The following is a 19,467-nucleotide window of genomic DNA, read 5'->3' on the forward strand; positions in this document are numbered from 1 at the left end:
GTGAACATGTTAAAGACTACTCAATGAAACCACTAGCCATTCCCAGTCAAGCATAGACATTTTAACAGAGGTCTTTGGAAATGCAAAAGTTGAGTATTACAGCTGCAGAATTTACAGGGATGCATGTGCAAGTCTGTTTGGTGACCATGCTTGTGGCCGTGTTGTGTGGTCATCCTGCTGCAGATGCAGTGTTGGCAAGTGGCACCAGTGAACATGCCTAAATGTGCAGTCTGCTTTTATGTGACGCTTTAAAGGTTGCATCATAGGAGTAAAGTCTGTTTTGTTCCTTCACTATGCTTTGACATGAATAGTTTGTAGGAGCTGGCCACCTGTGTAATAATTTATCCTTTACCCATTTTCCCACCGATTGTTTCATAATTTTTGATATGCTTTGTTTAACTTCGCTTCCAGTGGAGTCAAAAGTTTCATTCCTTCCCTCTCCACTCTGCTATTACAACCAAGCAGTGTTGCTTATAACTTGTGCAGTTTTTTTCTGCGTAATTGTTTATATTCCTATATCTATTTACTAGGGGTGCAACGATACTCGTATCAATATTGAACCGTTCGATACGGTGCTTTCGGTTCGGTACGCATATGTATCGAACAATACAAAATGTTTTATTTATTTTATCAACTTTCCTTCTGACGATGCTGTCTGTTTTGAGCGCTCAGTGGATCTGCGCTCGACAGTGCAGCCTAGGCGGAGTAGTCGAACGCAGATTCACTGAGCGCAGGGCAAGCTAGCGAGACAGAAGCTAAGCTCGTTGCAACATGGCAAACTGAACCTCCCCCACCCTCATTCAGATCTGGCCTTTGGAACTATTTTGGTTTTCATGTGACGTATGACCCTGAAGGTAAGCGCGTCATGGACTAAAGTAAAACAGTATGTTGGATGTGCCACGCAATGCTCAATTACATGGGTGGGAGCTAGTGCGTTAGCACAGTTAGCTCGTTAACGTGTTGACGCCGTCCAGCCCCATGCACAGGGCGATCGGCGGTAGCTCGTTAACGGAGATTTGCGTGTTGTGGCGTTAAAGTCATTTCAACGAGATTAACCTGAAAGCACTAGTGGGAACACAACGAATATGACTGCACATTTACGCCGACATCATCCTAGTGCAAAGACAAGTGGAAGCAGACAAAAACAACAAGCATGCTACTAACTTTACCCGAGTCATTTAGACAGCTGTTTAATATGCTGCTGAGAATATAGCCCAGAAGAAGCGTATAGTATAGCTTTTATTTTGGAAAGAGACATTTCTCTGTAATAAACTCTCTTTTCCAAAGATGAGTGATTCCTCAATCAGATACAGGGCTCGCAATGCAAATATATGTCAATGCTTTTGCATTCTTTTGGAAATGTAGCTGGGTAATTATGTCATTGGCATCGGTGAGCCACTGTCAATATGTGACATATTGAAATCGCGTTTGAATTTGCGCTTGTTTTTTTGCTTTCACTTTGCAATCGTGCGAACTGTGTATAGAGAGCGACAGCACTGATCTGTGAGTGATGATAATTTGTGCACCAATTCCTCTGACATCGTCTTATCAATCGTTAGCTTACTATGCAAACATGACAAGTGAAATCTCCCGCAGCTTAAACATGTGAGAGGTTGATCGCGCAGAGAATCGCTGAGCTTTATGTGAGTGCAAGTGTAAAAGCAGCAGGATATATATTTCAGTTCTGCTGAGCCAAATAAGACAGGTCAGGGTGAAGAAGTGACAGCCAAAGAAAAGCTTACCGCAAAACGGAAAAGTTATGACAAATCAGACTATAAGGCAAAAAGAAAGTGCAGCTTTATGGTTTCATGGACAAAATAATTTCTGTGGCTGCAATATGACGAGCTAAATAACCAGGGCTGCACATAAGTGGTCCGCAGGTGCGCATTCGCTGTCAAAATAAAAAACACGCACAAGATAAGAAGTTGCAACGCGTGTTTGCGTACATAAGATTTTCTGGAGGAGGACAGACATTTGTTTAAAACTCTTAAAGATGTCGAAGAAGCTCCTTTAAGCAATTACTGTGATGTTCCTCCACCTCCAAAGAAATGTCAGGAGTCCGAACCACAAAAGAAGCAGGTATTCTCGGAAAAGTAGTTGCACCGTGACACCAAAGTATCAAACCGAACCGTGAATTTTGTGTATCGTTGCACCCCTAATATATATATATATACATATATATATATATATATATGTATATATATATAATGCTGGAACACTTTTCTGACTCAGTTTGTGAGTGAAGCTCAAGGTATTTTCTGAAGCTGCGTCAAATCTAACCTTCAATTTGTTGTAAAAAATGATCGATTCTGTTGAGTTTAACTGATTCTTTTACACAAGAGTTTGTATCCAGGATGGACTGCTCGATGAGAAATATATTCAACATTAATCAATGAGATGCAGTAAATCTGTTCGGTAAATAGATAAAAGACTTTTTATTGGGAGAAAGTGACTTCCACAATGAAGTGACTGCCCCCGTAAAATAGATGAGTAACCTGACTGCTCCCTGTTCAAGCACAGAGCTTTAAAACAGCTTTTACCATCTCCTGTTTCCTGGTGTGTGTGTGTGTGTGTGTGTGTGTGTGTGTGTGTGTGTGTGTGTGTGTGTGTGTGTGTGTGTGTGTGTGTGTGTGTGTGTGTGTGTTTACTAGCAGCGTTTAAAAGGCTGCAATTAATTTCAGCTCTGGTATTAATGTCCTGATTGCACTTTCCTTCAAAACTTTACGTGTCAGTTTAAAATCAACAACAGCACTGAGTTAACTGTTTATGTACAAATACATATTAATGCATGAAATCATTATCAACTCACCGGGGCACCTTGAGCTCCAGCAGCACCAGTTGGCCCAGTATCACCCTTCTCTCCCTGTGGACACAACAGACATGTCAGTACCTTCCAGCTTGGAAGTATCCAGACATTAACTGGATACCGCCTCATCCTGAAGTCTACAGTCCTGACAAAAAATGCATCAAACTTGTAGCCTAAGCAAAAATAATGTATTCCAGCGCTTCCAGCCTGCAAACACAGGAGATATACTGTTTCACCTAAACATCAGGACTTCATAGCACCTGGAAAAATAACGTTGACGTGTAGAATCTGTGGAATCCCCATTTAAGAAGAGCAACCAGTCATGAAAGATGTCTGTCTAGCTTGCATCTTCATAAAAGTATCTGCTTTTGTATTTTATGTAAGCTCCACAAAGAGAAATTATATGTATCTGTGCCACTTGAGTGTGAGAGAACTGCTGGGAATTGTTATGTCGTGGTAGCGGCTCTGTATTGACGCACTTGTGCAGCGTGTCCTGTGGTGAGATCTCGCACTGAGCCCACTTCTTGTTAAAACAAAAATATAAGGCAACAAACAAACACATTTGTAAACCACAACACAACGTGCATATAAAGTTTTAGCCATCTGCAAGACAGCAAAGTCCTCCGAGACCACTCTATACCGTGTTTGTTGACTGTGTGGTATGTGAACTGGTTCCAGCGTGGGCCGCTGTAATACACTGGCAACGGCAATGAACATGCGAAACAAGCTGTAAAATGTATTCTGGTGCTGCAGGCCAGTCATTTGTGAAGATTTGACGCTGCTTTGCCTGCTGAGCAAATGTATGAGAAAAGAATTTTTCAGATTTTTAAAAGAGCAAAAAAAAGATTATGAAACCCAAATATACTAAAAGCTTTTCTTCAGCCTTTGGTTCGATGTTATGAGTGTGTTTGAGTGCTTTGATGTTACTTGAATCCAGTGAACATCATATTAAAAACTGATGGTTTCCTCTTTCTCATACATATTCTCTTTTTTCCTGCACAATGTGTTTTGTTCATCTACACACAAAGATCTTACTGTAGGCCTTCTTCTTTTGAAATTGGTTACAAATAAACACTTTTATACAAGTGTGCACACTGTGTGTTTACTGTGTGAGACCAGTGCATGTGTTGGGGAGGGCTCCAGCAGTGGATTGGTGCTCTAATACAGGACAGTATGCAGAAACATAAAGTGTATTTCGATGGTAGTTGTTCTCTTTTGTTCCACTGTTTCTGTCAGTGTGACTTTTTCTTCTTTGTATCCTGGGCTCGTGGTTTTGTTTCTTTCCTCTGTGGATTTCCTGTTGTGCATCTGCAGCACCTTTTGTTCACAAAGTAAGTTTTGCTAAAGATTTTTTTTAGGTTTCACTTGATAGAAAAAAATCTTAAACAGCAAAGGATAAACAAAAAGAGAAAATGATTGGCACCAACTATGTGAGTTTGAAAAATATGCACCTCCAGTCATGTTAAATAACAAAGCACCCTTCTTTAAACTTGTCACAACATAATAAGAAAAAGTAACCTGGCACTTGGCAGGTACAACCTCAGAAGAACTACAAAGTATGACATATTACTCCATGTCATTTTTTTCTCTGCCAAAAATTAGACCACAATGTGGAAGCGCTGTGTGAAAAACTAAGTACATTATAGAAATGAAGAAGCAGCCAGGTGCCTCTAACCAGATCAAATCAGCGAGGAGGACCACCTTTATAAAAGCACAAGTTTTGCTGTTTGCAGTATACAAAACAAAACCCCATACTGACGATTCGTCTCTGCCCGAGACGTGTCACAGTAACGCGAAAGGTGCCCTTCCACATTACGAGACGCTCCGGATTCTTAATTGAAGCGCTTCCCGTTATTCACTTAGCAGCTTTCTATTACAGCCCTAACCCTAACCTTACATTTATAGATCCCTTCTAATACGCTCTCATGCCTCGGATCATATCGACGATTTGTCACATAGCGTCGGTATGTTGCATGTTGGGATGAGAACATGGGGAGAATTCAGGCATACCACAGAGGAAAGACAAGATGTTACTGTGGCTGCATGTCCGTCTGCGTGGGGATATAAGTCCATTTCCCAACAGTTTGATTTCCATCATTCGACAGCGAGAACGTGGCAAACATTCTTGACAGCTGCCAGTCTTCTCAGGAGTGGATGTTCCAGTAAATTCACCCCAAGGCCAGACTGTGCAATGCTTGGAAAAACTGCAACAAACCCAAGAGCAAACTGAAGCATGAGTGACCTTTTCAATAATACGTTAGCTATAAAGAAAAAGGATTTGATGTCAGCTGTCTGCTGCAGATGAAGAAAACAATGTGTCTGCATCATCCGAACAGTGAAAGAAGGGTGAGCACTTAAAGTGAGCCTGACAGTAAACTGCAGCGCTCGCACTTAATAATAGATGACCAACTAAAATCGTAAATGAAGCTAACAATAGCATTAGCATCCCCGGAGCAGCCTCAGTTGTCAGATTAGATTCTTGCTCTTGGAAATAAATTATAACATCTTCGAATATTTATACCGATAAGCCAAAACCTTCTGAGCATTTTGTAACGAGGGCCCGTTTCAAAGTCTGGGATATATTAGCTGAGGGGTCGGCTCAGAAGAAACGGGCAGGTGTAAAAACCAAAGTCATTTGGACAAGAGCCAAAGTGATATAGCCAGACGACTGAATCAGAGCATTTCAGAAGTGCTTGTGCGGTCAGCCTGATCCACAAAGGACACTGAGAGGTCTTGTAGAGTCAACAGATGTGTGACAACAGCAGCATGTTAACAACAGTGGAAATAATTTACTGTACAGCATTCACCGTAGCTCTTAGCTGAAACAGCTAACAAATATCTATCTTTTTTATACAGACCTTTAAAGGACAGTTGTATTACCTTAGTAACCAGCTGACCATCTAATCTAATTAAATAAATTACATTTATTTCTACAAAGAGCTGCACAGGCGCCTAAAAATCATTTCGAGGATGTTTTGCTATATTCCATCATATTTATGCAACCTTTATTCAACCTTCTCACATAGCACCTAATTGCTTGTTTGGTCCTAAAATATCTTTTCCTTTTCCAGTTACAAAGAAAGTCCTGTGCGGTAATGTTCGCTGACATATTAAGCCAGGCCTTCTTGTTAACCTCAGCTCAGCAGCGCCTAACTTCAGACCTGGGTACTCTGCGGGGCTTCAAGTATGACAGTTTGAGGTGTGAAACATTTCTCTCGTGTTCGAGCTCTGTGCTGAACACAGAGGTTACCGGGTCCCTAAGATACAGTATATTTTGAGTGCACGGTTATGAAAGTTGGCAGTGAGGAAACAACTGAATTAGCTCTCTGTTGCATCTGTTTTCTTTTGAAGTGTCTCGCCGCACTACGCACATAAACCCATAAGAGCAGCAGACCTCATAATTACACAGCCAAGACGCCCACCACAGCCCAATAAATGACAAGATGACATAAATCTCTGGGTGTCTAGAACAAGAGAAAATAGACAACACACAGAAGCTGGCCTGACACGGTCCTTTTATGTAAGCACACTAATCCGGCACTTCACCCTGCCTCCCGCTGTTAAAGACTGAAGAGCCAGTGACAAGTTGATATCTCTGAGCTAAACCGAACTTAGACACATAATATTTGTAGATTTGAAAGAAAAAGTCTGTAAGAGATAAAGGCAGCAAGCACAAGAATGTAAGAACACGCTGTGTCTGACCACATCTTTTTATAGGAGAGGATCACTGAGGGCTGGGGGTGGGTAGAAGCCCAAAACGTAGTGGTGATGTACTTCAAGCAACAACAAGAGCTGGTGAATGAATGAGGGAAAGATGTGACTGAAAAAGCAGATTTAAGTCTTGATTGGCCAGCTGATCTGCATGTCAAACATAACCAATGATCGTGAGCAGTTTGAGCATCTGACCAGTACCTTGGTACTGCTTCAAAGTACGGAGCATAACCAGATTACAGGCATTCTGGCCTGAAACTCCTTCTGAAATCCACTAGGAAGGCCTGGGAGGAGCAGCTAGAAACAGTTTACCTGGAGGGTCAACTACTGATCCTTTCTGTTAAAAGGTTCCAGTTGAAGTAATTTTATCTGATAAGGATTCCTCCTGACTTCCCTTTAGTGATTTCCTGAGCACATCCAACTGAATGGAGACCATGCAGCATAACCAGAAAATGCTGGTATGATTGCATATCCCAGGAATGCTCCGGGATCCCCCATGATGCTCTTGGGAAGCCTTTCATGTTGTATCAGATGTTCCCCTGCTGATGCATACAGTAGTAATAACAGATTTAGAGCTATCTGGATCTTTCTCCAAACCCTCAACCACCCGTCGTTGTACTGGAGAGAATTCAACAACGAGCAGCATCACCAGGTGCAGCTCATTGCTTGTTGGCTTTCCCTATCATACGTCTTACACTAAAAGGCAACTGTAGTTGTAAGGTAGCAGAGTGTATATGAAACTGTACTGACAATCTCTAAAAGTACAGGAATTTTCAAATCTGGACCAATAACAAAGCTAAAACTACTTGTATGGCCAGATACCAGTAGGTTAGCTAAGATAACAGTTCATCAGCTGTGTAGCTACAAACTGAAAAAACCCAAGAGTTGGGATGAATGATTAGTGGCTACTTTATTCCAGAAAGCATTTCCACTTGCATATTCTCAAAGTTGGTGGAGTCTAAATATTCTGTATAAGGGAAGCATCTCATTTTCCTTAAATGAATAAACAGCACCCATACTCCCCATATTTACCACAATTAATCACCTCATTAAACAGCTTAATGTGTGAGTTGCAACAGTTCGGTGTCGTTGAGGAGGTATTTAACTGTGTGGCAACATGTGAGGACTTCTTTCAGTCACACTGGGGTAGTGTAGTTTATTTCCTACAGACTTTGGTAACTGACTGTAGTAAAGTAAACACTGATTAGCAAGCTGCACGGCTATTTCCCACAAACACAGATACTTGTTTATTAGTGCTAAGTAGTGCAGCAAACTTAGCAAAACTGAAGCAGAAACTTCTTGGACAGTCTGTGAGATAATGTCATTAGAAATGCTCCAAAAGCCACCAACCCAGCCGAGGCTTCACTTATCTCATTCTGTCCGCTTGGATGAGGTATTCCTGCCAACTCCATGCAGCACTGCCTTTGATGTTGCTGGATAAGTAGCTCTCATACTTTAGCTAAAACTTGCTTCTTGTTACATTTTTTGCTTCACTCTGAGCTGCTGCCTGCTTTGCTCTGTGTGTAGGTGGAGGGACACACACACATACATCTTTGAGAGGATAATCACAGAGTATTCTATGACTTCTATGACTCTGTTGTTGCTTCTGCTATCTTTTATGGTGTGGTCTGCTGGGGCGGCAGCATCTCTGCTGGGGACAGGAAGAGACTGAACAGGGTGATCCGAAGGGCCAGCTCTGTTCTAGGATGCCCTCTGGACCCAGTGGAGGTGGTGAGTGACAGGAGAACGGCGGCTAAGCTGTCATCCCTGTTGGACAACATCTCCCACCCCATGCAGCAGACTGTGACAGCACTGAGCAGCTCCTTCAGTGGGAGACTGCGGCACCCACGGTGTGGGACGGAGAGATTTCGCAGGTCTTTCCTCCCCACTGCTGTCAGACTCCACAACAAAGACTTTAACTGATCAAGCACACACATCCACACATGTGCAATAACACTAAGTGCAATAATCTTTTCTGGCATCGTTGTATTTTTACTCAGTTGTATATAGCATTCGTATTCTATTTTTATCTTATTGTATATTTTTATTCTATTTTATTCTACTGTATATAGTATATTATTTTATTCTATTCTGTACAGTTGTGTACTGTATTTATTCTTATTGTATTCTAATTTTTGCATCATAACTTTTGCACTGTCCACTTCCTGCTGTGACAAAACAAATTTCCCACGTGTGGGACTAATAAAGGTTATCTTATCTTATCTTATCTTATCTTATCTTATTCCAAATTTAGTCATAGCAAATAAGTGTCAGTCCTTTAACTGCATGTCAGCCCACTGCTTTTCATTCGGGCCCCCTGGTAACCTCTTTTTTTGATTAGGAAAACTAAACAAAAAAGTACCCTACATGCTGTTGGGATGCCTTTTCTTTAGGCTTCTGAAGTGGATTTCCTCTGAAAATTGAGGTAGTTACTGAAGCTCCTGTTCCTCACAGCCACATTTTACACATATATGTGTGTGCGCGCACACACACACACACACATCAGGTGTTGCTATCCTAGTGGGGACATCTCATTGACATAATGCCCTAGCCGCTTACCCTAACCATCAAAAATGAATGCCTAACCCTGACTGTTACCCTAAACCTAACCATAACTTAATTGTAACCCTGACACTAAAACCACATTTTAAGTCTCAAAAATGCCTTTGCACTAGTGGGGACCGAGATTTTGGTCCCCAGAAGTATAGTAAACTTCCAATTTTTGGTCCCCGCAAAGACGTCTAAACAGGTACACACACACACACCTCCTCTTGCCAAACAGTAACTTTATGACCGCCTTGATGTGATGCATTTTGGGAATTGCTGGCATTAAAAAATAACACGGGTTAGATTATACAACGCAAAATACAAACAGGACATGGCAATAAGAATTCATATGTGTAATAGTCAGCCATATAGCCTTAAATAGAAGAATATAGATTTTATTGTAAGCAGCGCAGATACTCACAAACCCACTGAACTGACGAAAAGAGGAAATATTAATGAGAAGTATCTATCTGTGCTTCACAAATCATTTTTTTAAGTACAAAATATTTCAATCTGTGTTTTTAATTTTGACTAAAGTAGAAAATTATATCATGATAAAAGAGTATTTTGGATGAAATTTCTGATTTTCCTGTTATAGACAAAGAGCAGTTGATTTTACATATTCTCATATTAACTAACATTTTGTTACAGCTTTCTTATGTGTGTAATGCCCCAAATGCCCAGCTGACCATTTTCATTCTCAACCAAGGACCCTCAAGTGGCTCTATACACAGTGTTGGGAAGGTTACTTTTAAAATGTATTCCATTACAGATTACAAAATACATGCCCCAAAATGTATTCTGTAACGTATTCCGTTACAGATTCCCAACACATGCACTGTGATTTATCACTATTACTGAAGGTCAGCGGCTACAAACCGTAGTAAAGGGACCTCTGGCTAATATGGTGGGTTCGTGTCGGGCTTGTAGCCGAAAAATCGCTTTACTTTGTTGTGTGGGTCAACTTTTCTTGCGAGAGACAGAGAGAGGCGTTGAAAGGAACTTATTGTTTCAGAGGAAAACACGAACACGGTGTACAGTCGAGTCTTGACAGCTTACTTACAACTGGGCTCGTCAGGCTCTCTTCTTGGCTGAAGTGGTTATTATTATATTTACATGCTTCCAGCTCCCGTTTCTGCTTGATAACAACTCGTACTTTTCCTTTTTCTCCCTCCTCGCGCTCACAGACACATAACGTGTATGGCAGTCCATTCTCCCTGCAACACGGACTACACTGCCCATGATGCTACATTCTTTAGAGCTATACCTGTAGCATTCTGCCTGTTAGCTTAGCACAACAACAACAACAAAAAGGCGCTCTCTCATGCAGGAAACACGCAGAGAGAGAGCGTCGCCCTGTAACCATGGCAACCGTAACGCTGCCACCTGGAACAACAGAACGTAGCTGTCAAACAAAACCCAAACAGTCCTGACCCGCCACAACATGAAACAGGAAAGTACCGCAGTGTAATCCATTTATTTCAACAAAGTAACTGTATTCTGAATACCACCTTTTTAAACGGTAACTGTAACCGAATACAGTTACTCATATTTTGTATTTTAAATACGTAACGGCGGTACATGTATTCCGTTACTCCCCGACATGGTCTATACATCTGTTACTTGTGGGTAACAACTGATGATTTGTGGGCCTGTCAGCCTGAGGGAGAGGGAAACTCGAACTTATGCATGTACTTAAGAGGTCTCTGAACTCGCTTCCAAATTACAAGAAACAGAGTTAAAAATAAACCCAACCTAAATGCTACCGGCTTCCTTTTGATCTGTGTAAGTAGACGATTGTCATTTGTTGGCTCATTTAAGCAACATCATTTAAAGGATCCTGTGGTTTCGTTGGTCCCGAGAACATGCTTCTGCTAATATTATTAATGGGTTTTCAAATGTATATGGACAGCCTAGCCCCATTTGAAATCTCCCCATCCCTGTTTTCCAACAGATAATAGTTATACAGTTAGTAATTACAGGGCAGCACTGATTGGCATACAGTATCTTTATCTCTTTATCTCTCGTAACATGAAAACCTCACACAGCTGCATCTGAAATGTTATAATTTTGGGTGTAGAACACTCGGTATCTGGTAATAAGAGACCTACTGCCAGCACTGAGCTGATCATTTCTATCTGACTTCACTTGAGTGTGAAACATCAAATCCTAAACTCTTTGAAAGTGTGATGCTGAAAGATAGCAGCTTTATGAGTGTGATTAAAGGCCACAGTAGCAGCCTAAAGCCTTCTACAGTATATCTAACGTTAGGCATCATTAACATTCAATGGGGCTTCCACGGATCGGTGAAAATAAATTCTTTACAGCTGATGAGGGAGACCACCTCAGGCAGTGACCACACTGAGAGCTTTTTTACTGCTATACATCACTTTTTGTTAACTGCGTGGAAGTTGTTAGAACGGGGCTTTTACAGACTAAGAGCTAACTATTTATTCAGTAACGACTGTTCAGTTGTTCTCTGTGTATCTTTTTAAATGATGCTTCATGCTTTTCCATTAGACCGGCGTCCCCATTACAATGTTCTGTTTGGTTTTTCATTTTATCATCAGCAAGCAAACTAACATTTCTGAGGGTAGAAGCACGTACACCTAAAACTGATCAGGGGTGTCAGTCATCCTTTATATGAGCTACATGGTTGCTATTTGCAAAGGCAGGTGGAAACCTGAACGGGAAGGAGGCCAGACCAGGTGGAAACCAGTGCGGAAGTACGACAGCGCTATCCAACATGACACCTGAACAAATGTAGACCACAACACTCTATAGAAATCTTGGACCGCAGTTTATTGTCCAACATGAACCCCTGTGTGCTGAGGTCATGAGTCCCTCCCTGTGGCAGGAGAAAGGCTGCTTTGCTCAGCTGACTTGTTGTGTCAGACCTGAAAGGAAGCTCTGTCCATCTCACCTGTGGTTGTGCTCCAAAATAAATGTTCTCATCAGACCTCAACAAATATTAGAGAAAGACTCAATTGTGTACCCAAAATAATTTTCTGTACATTTCAGTTTGGTAAGAGGAGGAAGGAAAAAGAGATCAAGTCAAACATACACAGTGGTCAGAGGTTTCTGTGGTAATTTTAGGCTTGGAATGATTTTCCTTGAACTGCTCTATTTCCAGGGTGGGCTGGTTGTATAGCATGCATCTTTAACCATTTACAGAATGAATTTAATGTCTTTTATTTATTCTGCATTTTTTAACACACATCAGGTCAGAGTTAAACATACAGGCTCAAAGATGTACTTTGGTATTTGGTGTAATGTCCCTTAGCAAGTTGCAGCTCCGTCAGATGCTTTGATAGTGTCGACAACCTTGTGTCATGATTCTGCTTGAAAATTTGACCACTTTACTTAGTAATATTGGCAGAGTTCCTTTCAACTGATTGGCTTCCTAGCATGGACACGGCTTTTAAGCATATTCCATATTTCCAAGACGGCTGACGTCAGGGATTTGGGAAGGCCATTCCAGTAGCTTACTGTAAGTTTGGATGTGTGTTGGGGATTATTGTCCTGGTGGAACACTCAGTTGTGTCCAAATTTCAACCATCTATGGATTTGAGTTCCACTTCTGCATTATTCCATCAATTTTGTGCAACGTAGCACTGCAGCAAAACAGCCCCAGAGCATGATGCTGCCATCGCTACTTTCATCTAGGTTCATCTAATTCTTTGGACTTGATCATGAGGATGAGCAGTGAATAGAGCCAGGTCCTGCCGAGTCAAAGAACAATATAAAATATTTAACTCCACTTCTTCCAATATTTAAGTGAGAATATGTATCAGGGATGAAGAACAATATCCTTTCACAGTATTTCCAAATGTGAGCCTGTAAGTATTTTTATAAACCTCTGTGGATTACAGAAAATACAAATTAAATGTAAACTTGTGCAGGTTTTTTTAGGTTGTTAAAGATGTATTCATTCAACAATCAGTCCTTCAAAGTATGTTGGTATGTTGTGCTTCCTGGTAATCATTATGATGATCAGTCTTCCCTGACTTTGCTGCAAGAAACTGTATTTGTTTGTTAGGCTTCCTGCATCGGTGATGCAGCTCAAGTCACCAGTTTAGTTAATCTCAGCGGCTCTCTTTACTTCACTTTCTACTCAATTTACTTTACTTATAAATACTATAAATTAGGCATACAGAAATACATTATCTCAGAATTATACTTGGCGCCGGTGAGGTCGGCTGCCGTGCTGGATGCTCTGCCCTAACTTCTCCACTTTTTGCAGTTTTCCGTCACTTTTTGCTATATCTGCCATAATCTTGCATGGGCATCATGCAAAACACACAAATCCGCTACAGTAGAGACACTTTGGTTTCTATTGGTCTGCAATACACGAGCATTTCACCATGTTTAACTCCGGACCCAACCTGGCCAAAGGAGATCCTGAGAGAGAACAAAAGACGCGACCCTAAGCGACGGCCTCGAGGTAAAAGAGCCGGCATCAGGAATAGGCTACGGGCTCGCGCACACCGCGCACCCATGCCCAGTATCCTGCTAGCCAATGTTCAATCCATCGAGAACAAGCTTGATGACCTCAGAGCCAGAATCAAGTTCCAGAGAGACATTCGGGACTGCAACCTCCTCTGCTTCACTGAGACTTGGCTGAACCCAGCGATACCAGACCACGCCGTGCAGCCGACGGGGTTCTTTTCGGTTTACCGCATGGACAGGACAATGGAGTCGGGGAAGAAAAGAGGTGATGGAGTATGTTTGATGGTGAACAACAGATGGTGCAACAGCACAAACATCTCCCCACTCACACGCTCTTGCTCGCCCAATCTGGAGCTTTTGATCGTTAAATGTCGCCCTTTCTATCTCCCTCGGGAATTCACTGCGGTCATTGCCTGCACTGTTTACATTCCGCCTCACGCGGACTCGGACACTGCCTTATGTGAGCTAGATGAGGCTCTCACACATCAACAAACACTTCACCAAGATGCCGCACTCATTGTTATGGGAGATTTTAACAGAGTGAATCTCAAACGGAAATTTCACAACCTTCACCAGCACATCAACTGCCCCACCCGGGGCACGAGGACATTAGACCACTGCTACACCCCGATCAAGAACTGTTACAAGGCTCAACCCCTGCCGGCGTTTGGAAAATCGGACCATTCCGCCATCTTCCTCATGCCTGCTTACAAACAAAGGCTAAAGCAGCAACCACCAATCAGGAGGGAGGTCGCTCGCTGGACGGACCAATCGGTGGCCGCGCTGCAGGATGCACTGGATGACGCAGACTGGGACATGTTTCGGCGCAGCTCTGATGACATCAACATGTTTACGGAAGCGGTTGTGGGATTTATCGGGAAACTAGCGGACGACACAGCAGAAAGAACTATCATCCGAACGTTTCCCAACCAGAAGCCGTGGGTGGATAAAAACATCCGCGACGCTCTGAGATCACGCACCACTGCCTGCAATGAAGGGCTCGTCTCCGGTAATATGGACCTATACAAGGCTGCGTCCTACAACGTGCGCAGCGCGGTCCGAAAGGCAAAGCGGAGCTACGGGGAAAAACTAGAGTCACAGCTACGACAGTGCGACTCTAGGAGCCTGTGGAAAGGACTGCGGACTATAACGGACTATAAACGACCAGCTTCTTCAATGATGAATGCCGATGCTTCACTGGCTGATGAGCTGAACACGTTTTATGCGCGCTTCGACGCCGCAGCATTTAAAACAACAAACGGCTGTGCGCGCTCGGAGTGCACCAGTGAAGAAAATGCATTCGTCATCACAGAGCATGCCGTGAGGAACACCTTCAGGAGGGTGAACACCAGGAAGGCAGCAGGACCAGATGCAATCCCTGGCCGGGTCCTTAGAGCCTGCGCTGATCAACTAGCACCGGTGTTCACGGAGATCTTCAACCTCTCCCTGGCCCAAGCTGTGGTTCCCACGTGCTTCAAACAGTCCATTATTGTCCCTGTTCCAAAGAAACAACAGCCCGCTTGCCACAATGACTACCGTCCAGTAGCACTGACTTCAATTGTGATGAAGTGTTTTGAAAGACTGATGAGAGATCACATCACTTCTTCACTTCCTGCCACCATCGACTCACTTCAGTTTGCTTACCGGACTAATCGTTCCACAGACGATGCCATATCTCACCTGCTCCACACATCCCTGAGTCACCTGGACACTGGCAGAGGGAATTATGTTAGGATGCTGTTCGTGGACTACAGTTCAGCATTCAACACAATAATTCCCTCTAAGTTGACGGATCTAGGACTCAGCTCATCACTGTGTCAGTGGATCCTCAACTTCCTCACAGACAGACCCCAATCAGTGAGGGTGGGAAAACAAGTCTCCCCCTCCATCTCACTCAGCACTGGAGTGCCTCAGGGCTGTGTTTTAAGCCCCCTGCTGTACTCACTGTCAGAGATGGGCAGTAACGTTACTGTAATCTGATTACTTTTTTCAGGTAACGAATAAAGTAAGGGATTACTATTGCAAAAATGGTAATTAGATTACCGTTACTTTCCTGTAGGAACGCTGCGTTACTGCGTTACTAAAACCGTGATTTTTTGCGAGAATGTCTCACGACAGTGACGTAAGCGAGTGCGACGTTCGTGACAACAGCTGTGTGCAGATCAACAATGGATCATATATCGAGTGCGGGAGAGAGTATGAGCGTGCAGTGTTTAAAGCGTGGAAATACTGACCTTACACCGAAAAAAAACCCTAAACTTCCAAACAAGCACCGAGTAGCTACAACGTGATGGGAAACTCACAGAGAAACTCGCGGATTCTTCAACTGACCGCGGCACACCTGCACCAGGGTAAACCTCCGCCTACCCAACTCCTGCTTTACAGGTGAAAATAGAGCAACAGGACCGCTGAGTCTTTGACTTTATTTATTTTCTGCTGTGTTTTACTTGCATCTATTTGAAAGACTGAGTGTAAACACACAAAATATTTTATTTTATGTGCTGGAATGTGCAGAAAATAGATTTAAATGTTAAACTAATTTCTTCCAGTCAGAGAATGTTGCATATAATTAAATTTTTGCTTGATGCATAAAGTTAAAAGATTAAAACTAACAAAACAAGTTTAAAAAAGAGACTTTTCCATTTGATTACATTTTGTATGATGGATTATGTAGAAAAAGTAGAATTGGGCTGAAAGATCTATCACTTTATCACCTCTTCAGGTTGTAAATCATGTTTTTAAAAAGTAACTAAGTAACTAAGTAATTAATTAATTTTGAAAATAAGTAATCAGTAAAGTAACGGGATTACTTTTGGGGGGTAGTAATCGGTAATTAGTTACTGATTACTTTTTTCAAGTAACTTGACCAACACTGCTCACTGTACACTTATGACTGTGTAGCCACATCAGACAAAACCTCCATTGTCAAGTTTGCTGACGACACTGCTGTTGTGGGCCTGATCTCCGACAACATCGAGACGGCCTACCTGGAGGAGATTAGGAACCTGGAGACCTGGTGCCAGGAGAATAACCTCCTCCTAAACATCAGCAATACTAAGGAGCTGATCGTGGACTTCACTACAAAGCAGGCGAGGAATTACAAACCCCTCATCATCAGTGGCACGCCAGTGGAGAGAGTGGACAGTTTCCGATACCTGGGTGTCCACATCACTCAGGACCTGTCATGGTCCTGTCACATCAACACCCTGGTTAAGAAAGCCCGTCAGCGTCTCTTCTTCCTCAGAAGACTTAGAGACTTCCATCTGCCACTGAAGGTGCTCAAGAACTTCTACTCCTGCACCATCGAGAGCGTCCTGACGGCAAACATCTGCACCTGGTTTGGGAACAGCACCAAGCAGGACAGACGAGATCTGCAAAGGGTGGTGCGCTCAGCCGAACGCATCATTCAATCAGAGCTCCCTGACCTGCTGTCCATCTACACCAAGCGGTGCAAGTCCAAAGCTAGGAAGATTATGATGGACCTCTCCCATCCCAACAATGGACTCTTCTCACTGTTGAGGTCTGGGAAGCGCCTCCGCTCCCTTAAGGCCAAAACAGAGAGAATGAGGAGGAGCTTCTTCCCCCAGGCTATTCGGGGCCTGAACCAGGTGTAGGACTGGACTCTCCCACACACGTCACTATAAGACTGGACTCTCACACACGTCACCACACGCACCACCACACAATCCTATAATTCCTATAATTTATAATCCTTATCTTTATAATCTCTTCTGCTATTTGCACATTCTTTACTGTAAATTCCTAAGTTAATTTGTAAATTTTGTAGTAAACTGTAAATTGTAAATATTGTAAAACTTTTCTTCTGTCATTTAATGGTCGGGCATTGTACAGCTACAAGCATTTCACCCCCATGTCATACTGTGTATGGTTGTGTGTGTGTGACAAATAAAATTTGAATTTGAATTTGATACTTAATCTCTTTAGGGTCGGGTAATGTTCCCATCTGTCCTTCATATGGAATGTAAACATGTTTGTCAGACACAAATGGAAATCTTAATAGAAGAGCTCTAAGATCAAAGTGCATGCAGTAAACTCTGTTTGAAAGGGAAGACGTTATCATTCCTGAAACGCTGCTCGTTTAGCACAAGACTACTACCACCATAATCCTTCTCCTAATGGTCCTAATGTCACCTAGTAGATGTTATGAGAAAATAGCATATGGATTTAAAGGGCCATTACTATCTATTAGAGATGGACCGATCCGATATTACGTATCGGTATCGGTCCGATACTGACCTAAATTACTGGATCGGATATCGGCGAGAAATAAAAAATGTAATCCGATCCATTAAATATCAAAAAAGCACCTCACAAAACTTGCGACATGGCGTAACTCGTCTCATAACCGTAGCACGTCGGAGCAGTGTGGTCACGTGATACAGCGGCTGTGTGTATTTGTAGTCTCGCTACCAAACCAGCATTTCATCTATGAGGAAGTTATCCCAGAGAGAAGTAAAGCAAGTGTGTAAGTTCCTCTCTGAATGTTTGTAAAGCATTCCCACGTTAAGCTTAACAACTGATATATGGAGCAAGTGCCTCTCTCTCTCTCTCTCTCTCTCTCTCTCCTGCCGCTACTTCATGAAACTGCTTGATGATCAGCTGATCGGCTTTTCTGTCGTGAGTCCGTCTCTCTTGTTTGTTTTTGGCCCACTTTGCACCAGAAAGAGGAAACCAGCGGCTGAACAACAGCAGCACGTTTAAGCTTGATCAGCTGTTGTTAGAATTGATTTAATATTACTTTCTACTCGAGGATCTTTTTCTACGTAGCTGACGGCTGGTAACTGTGCAGGGGCGGATCTAGCAAAGTTTAGCCAAGGGGGCCGATAGGGCATTAACAGGGAAAAGGGGGCACAAAGACATACTTTTCTTTCTTATTCTCATTTAAAATGTCTAGCTTTTAATAAATAATTATCTGAATCTTACACCCAAAGTTTTAATCTGATGTAAAATGTATAGAAGTCCATTACTGTATATAGTAACTGTTAAGTCTAATATACCCTAGTAAGCTATAGTACTTTTTCCTTTGGGAAAGTGCCATCTGTGCAGTCTGCAGTTCTGTTGAAGAAAGATGTTGAATCTATTTAATTATTCTTGAAAAAATAATTTATTTCTGTGCATTTTTTTTTCACACTGCATCAAATTAAAGTTGATTACATCGATTAAGCATCACAAAGTGGAGGGTGGTTCCCTATTTTTTTTTTTTTTTGCTGGTAGTTTGCAACCCTATTAGTTAGGTTGCTTAATATTTCTGCTAAGTACTCTTTAAAATACCAGAATAGGAAGGATGGAGCAGGTTTAAGTTTATTAGATTGATCAGTGTTGCTGAACTATGAAATATTTTGGGCACAGTGTACTTTTTACACACAGGTATAACAGAATAGCTTTAGTGCTGTTGTTTATTTAAACTTGACTATGAACTTATACAAAATGCAGCAAGATATTAAAAAACAGTTTTGTTGATTAAAAAAAAACACTATATCGGATTCATATCGGTATCGGCAGATATCCAAATTCATGATATCGGTATCGGTATCGGACATAAAAAAGTGGTATCGTGCCATCTCTACTATCTATTCATATTTACATCCTGTTTTCCTTTATTTAATTCCTATCTAACAGCCTGGTCTCTGGTAATGATGCACAGCTGGAAATGTGTGCACTTACAAAGTAATTGTTTATTGTTTATTAGGTAATTGTTCAACAATCACCTTGATGCTGGACAGATTGCAGAGACTGCTTCTAGTCTGATGCTAAATTAAGCTAGTTAACGTGTGCCTTCATGACCAGATGACCAAAAATGCGGATACGTTCCACAGGGAGTGCTCTGGAGACAGTAGCAGCCACATGTTCCCACACATGGACACCAAATGTGTACCAGCATCCTCCACTTGGTAGAGAACACTTCCAGATCCTTGGAGAAAGTAGTTTGTTGT

General features: G+C 42.2%; 1 protein-coding gene across 1 annotated transcript in view; it reads right to left on the reverse strand.

Moving 5' to 3' along the window:
* The window catches only part of LOC308385898 (uncharacterized protein), an 86,061-nt gene that overhangs the window by 36,547 nt on the left and 30,047 nt on the right, over positions 1-19,467 (reverse strand). Inside the window, exon 19 of the mRNA XM_080865091.1 lies at positions 2,810-2,863. Within this exon, the coding sequence (XP_080721217.1) occupies positions 2,810-2,863 (54 nt within the window). The remainder of the gene's footprint in view (positions 1-2,809; positions 2,864-19,467) is intronic.

Source organism: Rhamphochromis sp. 'chilingali' (assembly GCF_963969265.1).
Source record: "Rhamphochromis sp. 'chilingali' genome assembly, chromosome: 18".
Taxonomy (NCBI): domain Eukaryota; kingdom Metazoa; phylum Chordata; class Actinopteri; order Cichliformes; family Cichlidae; genus Rhamphochromis; species Rhamphochromis sp. 'chilingali'.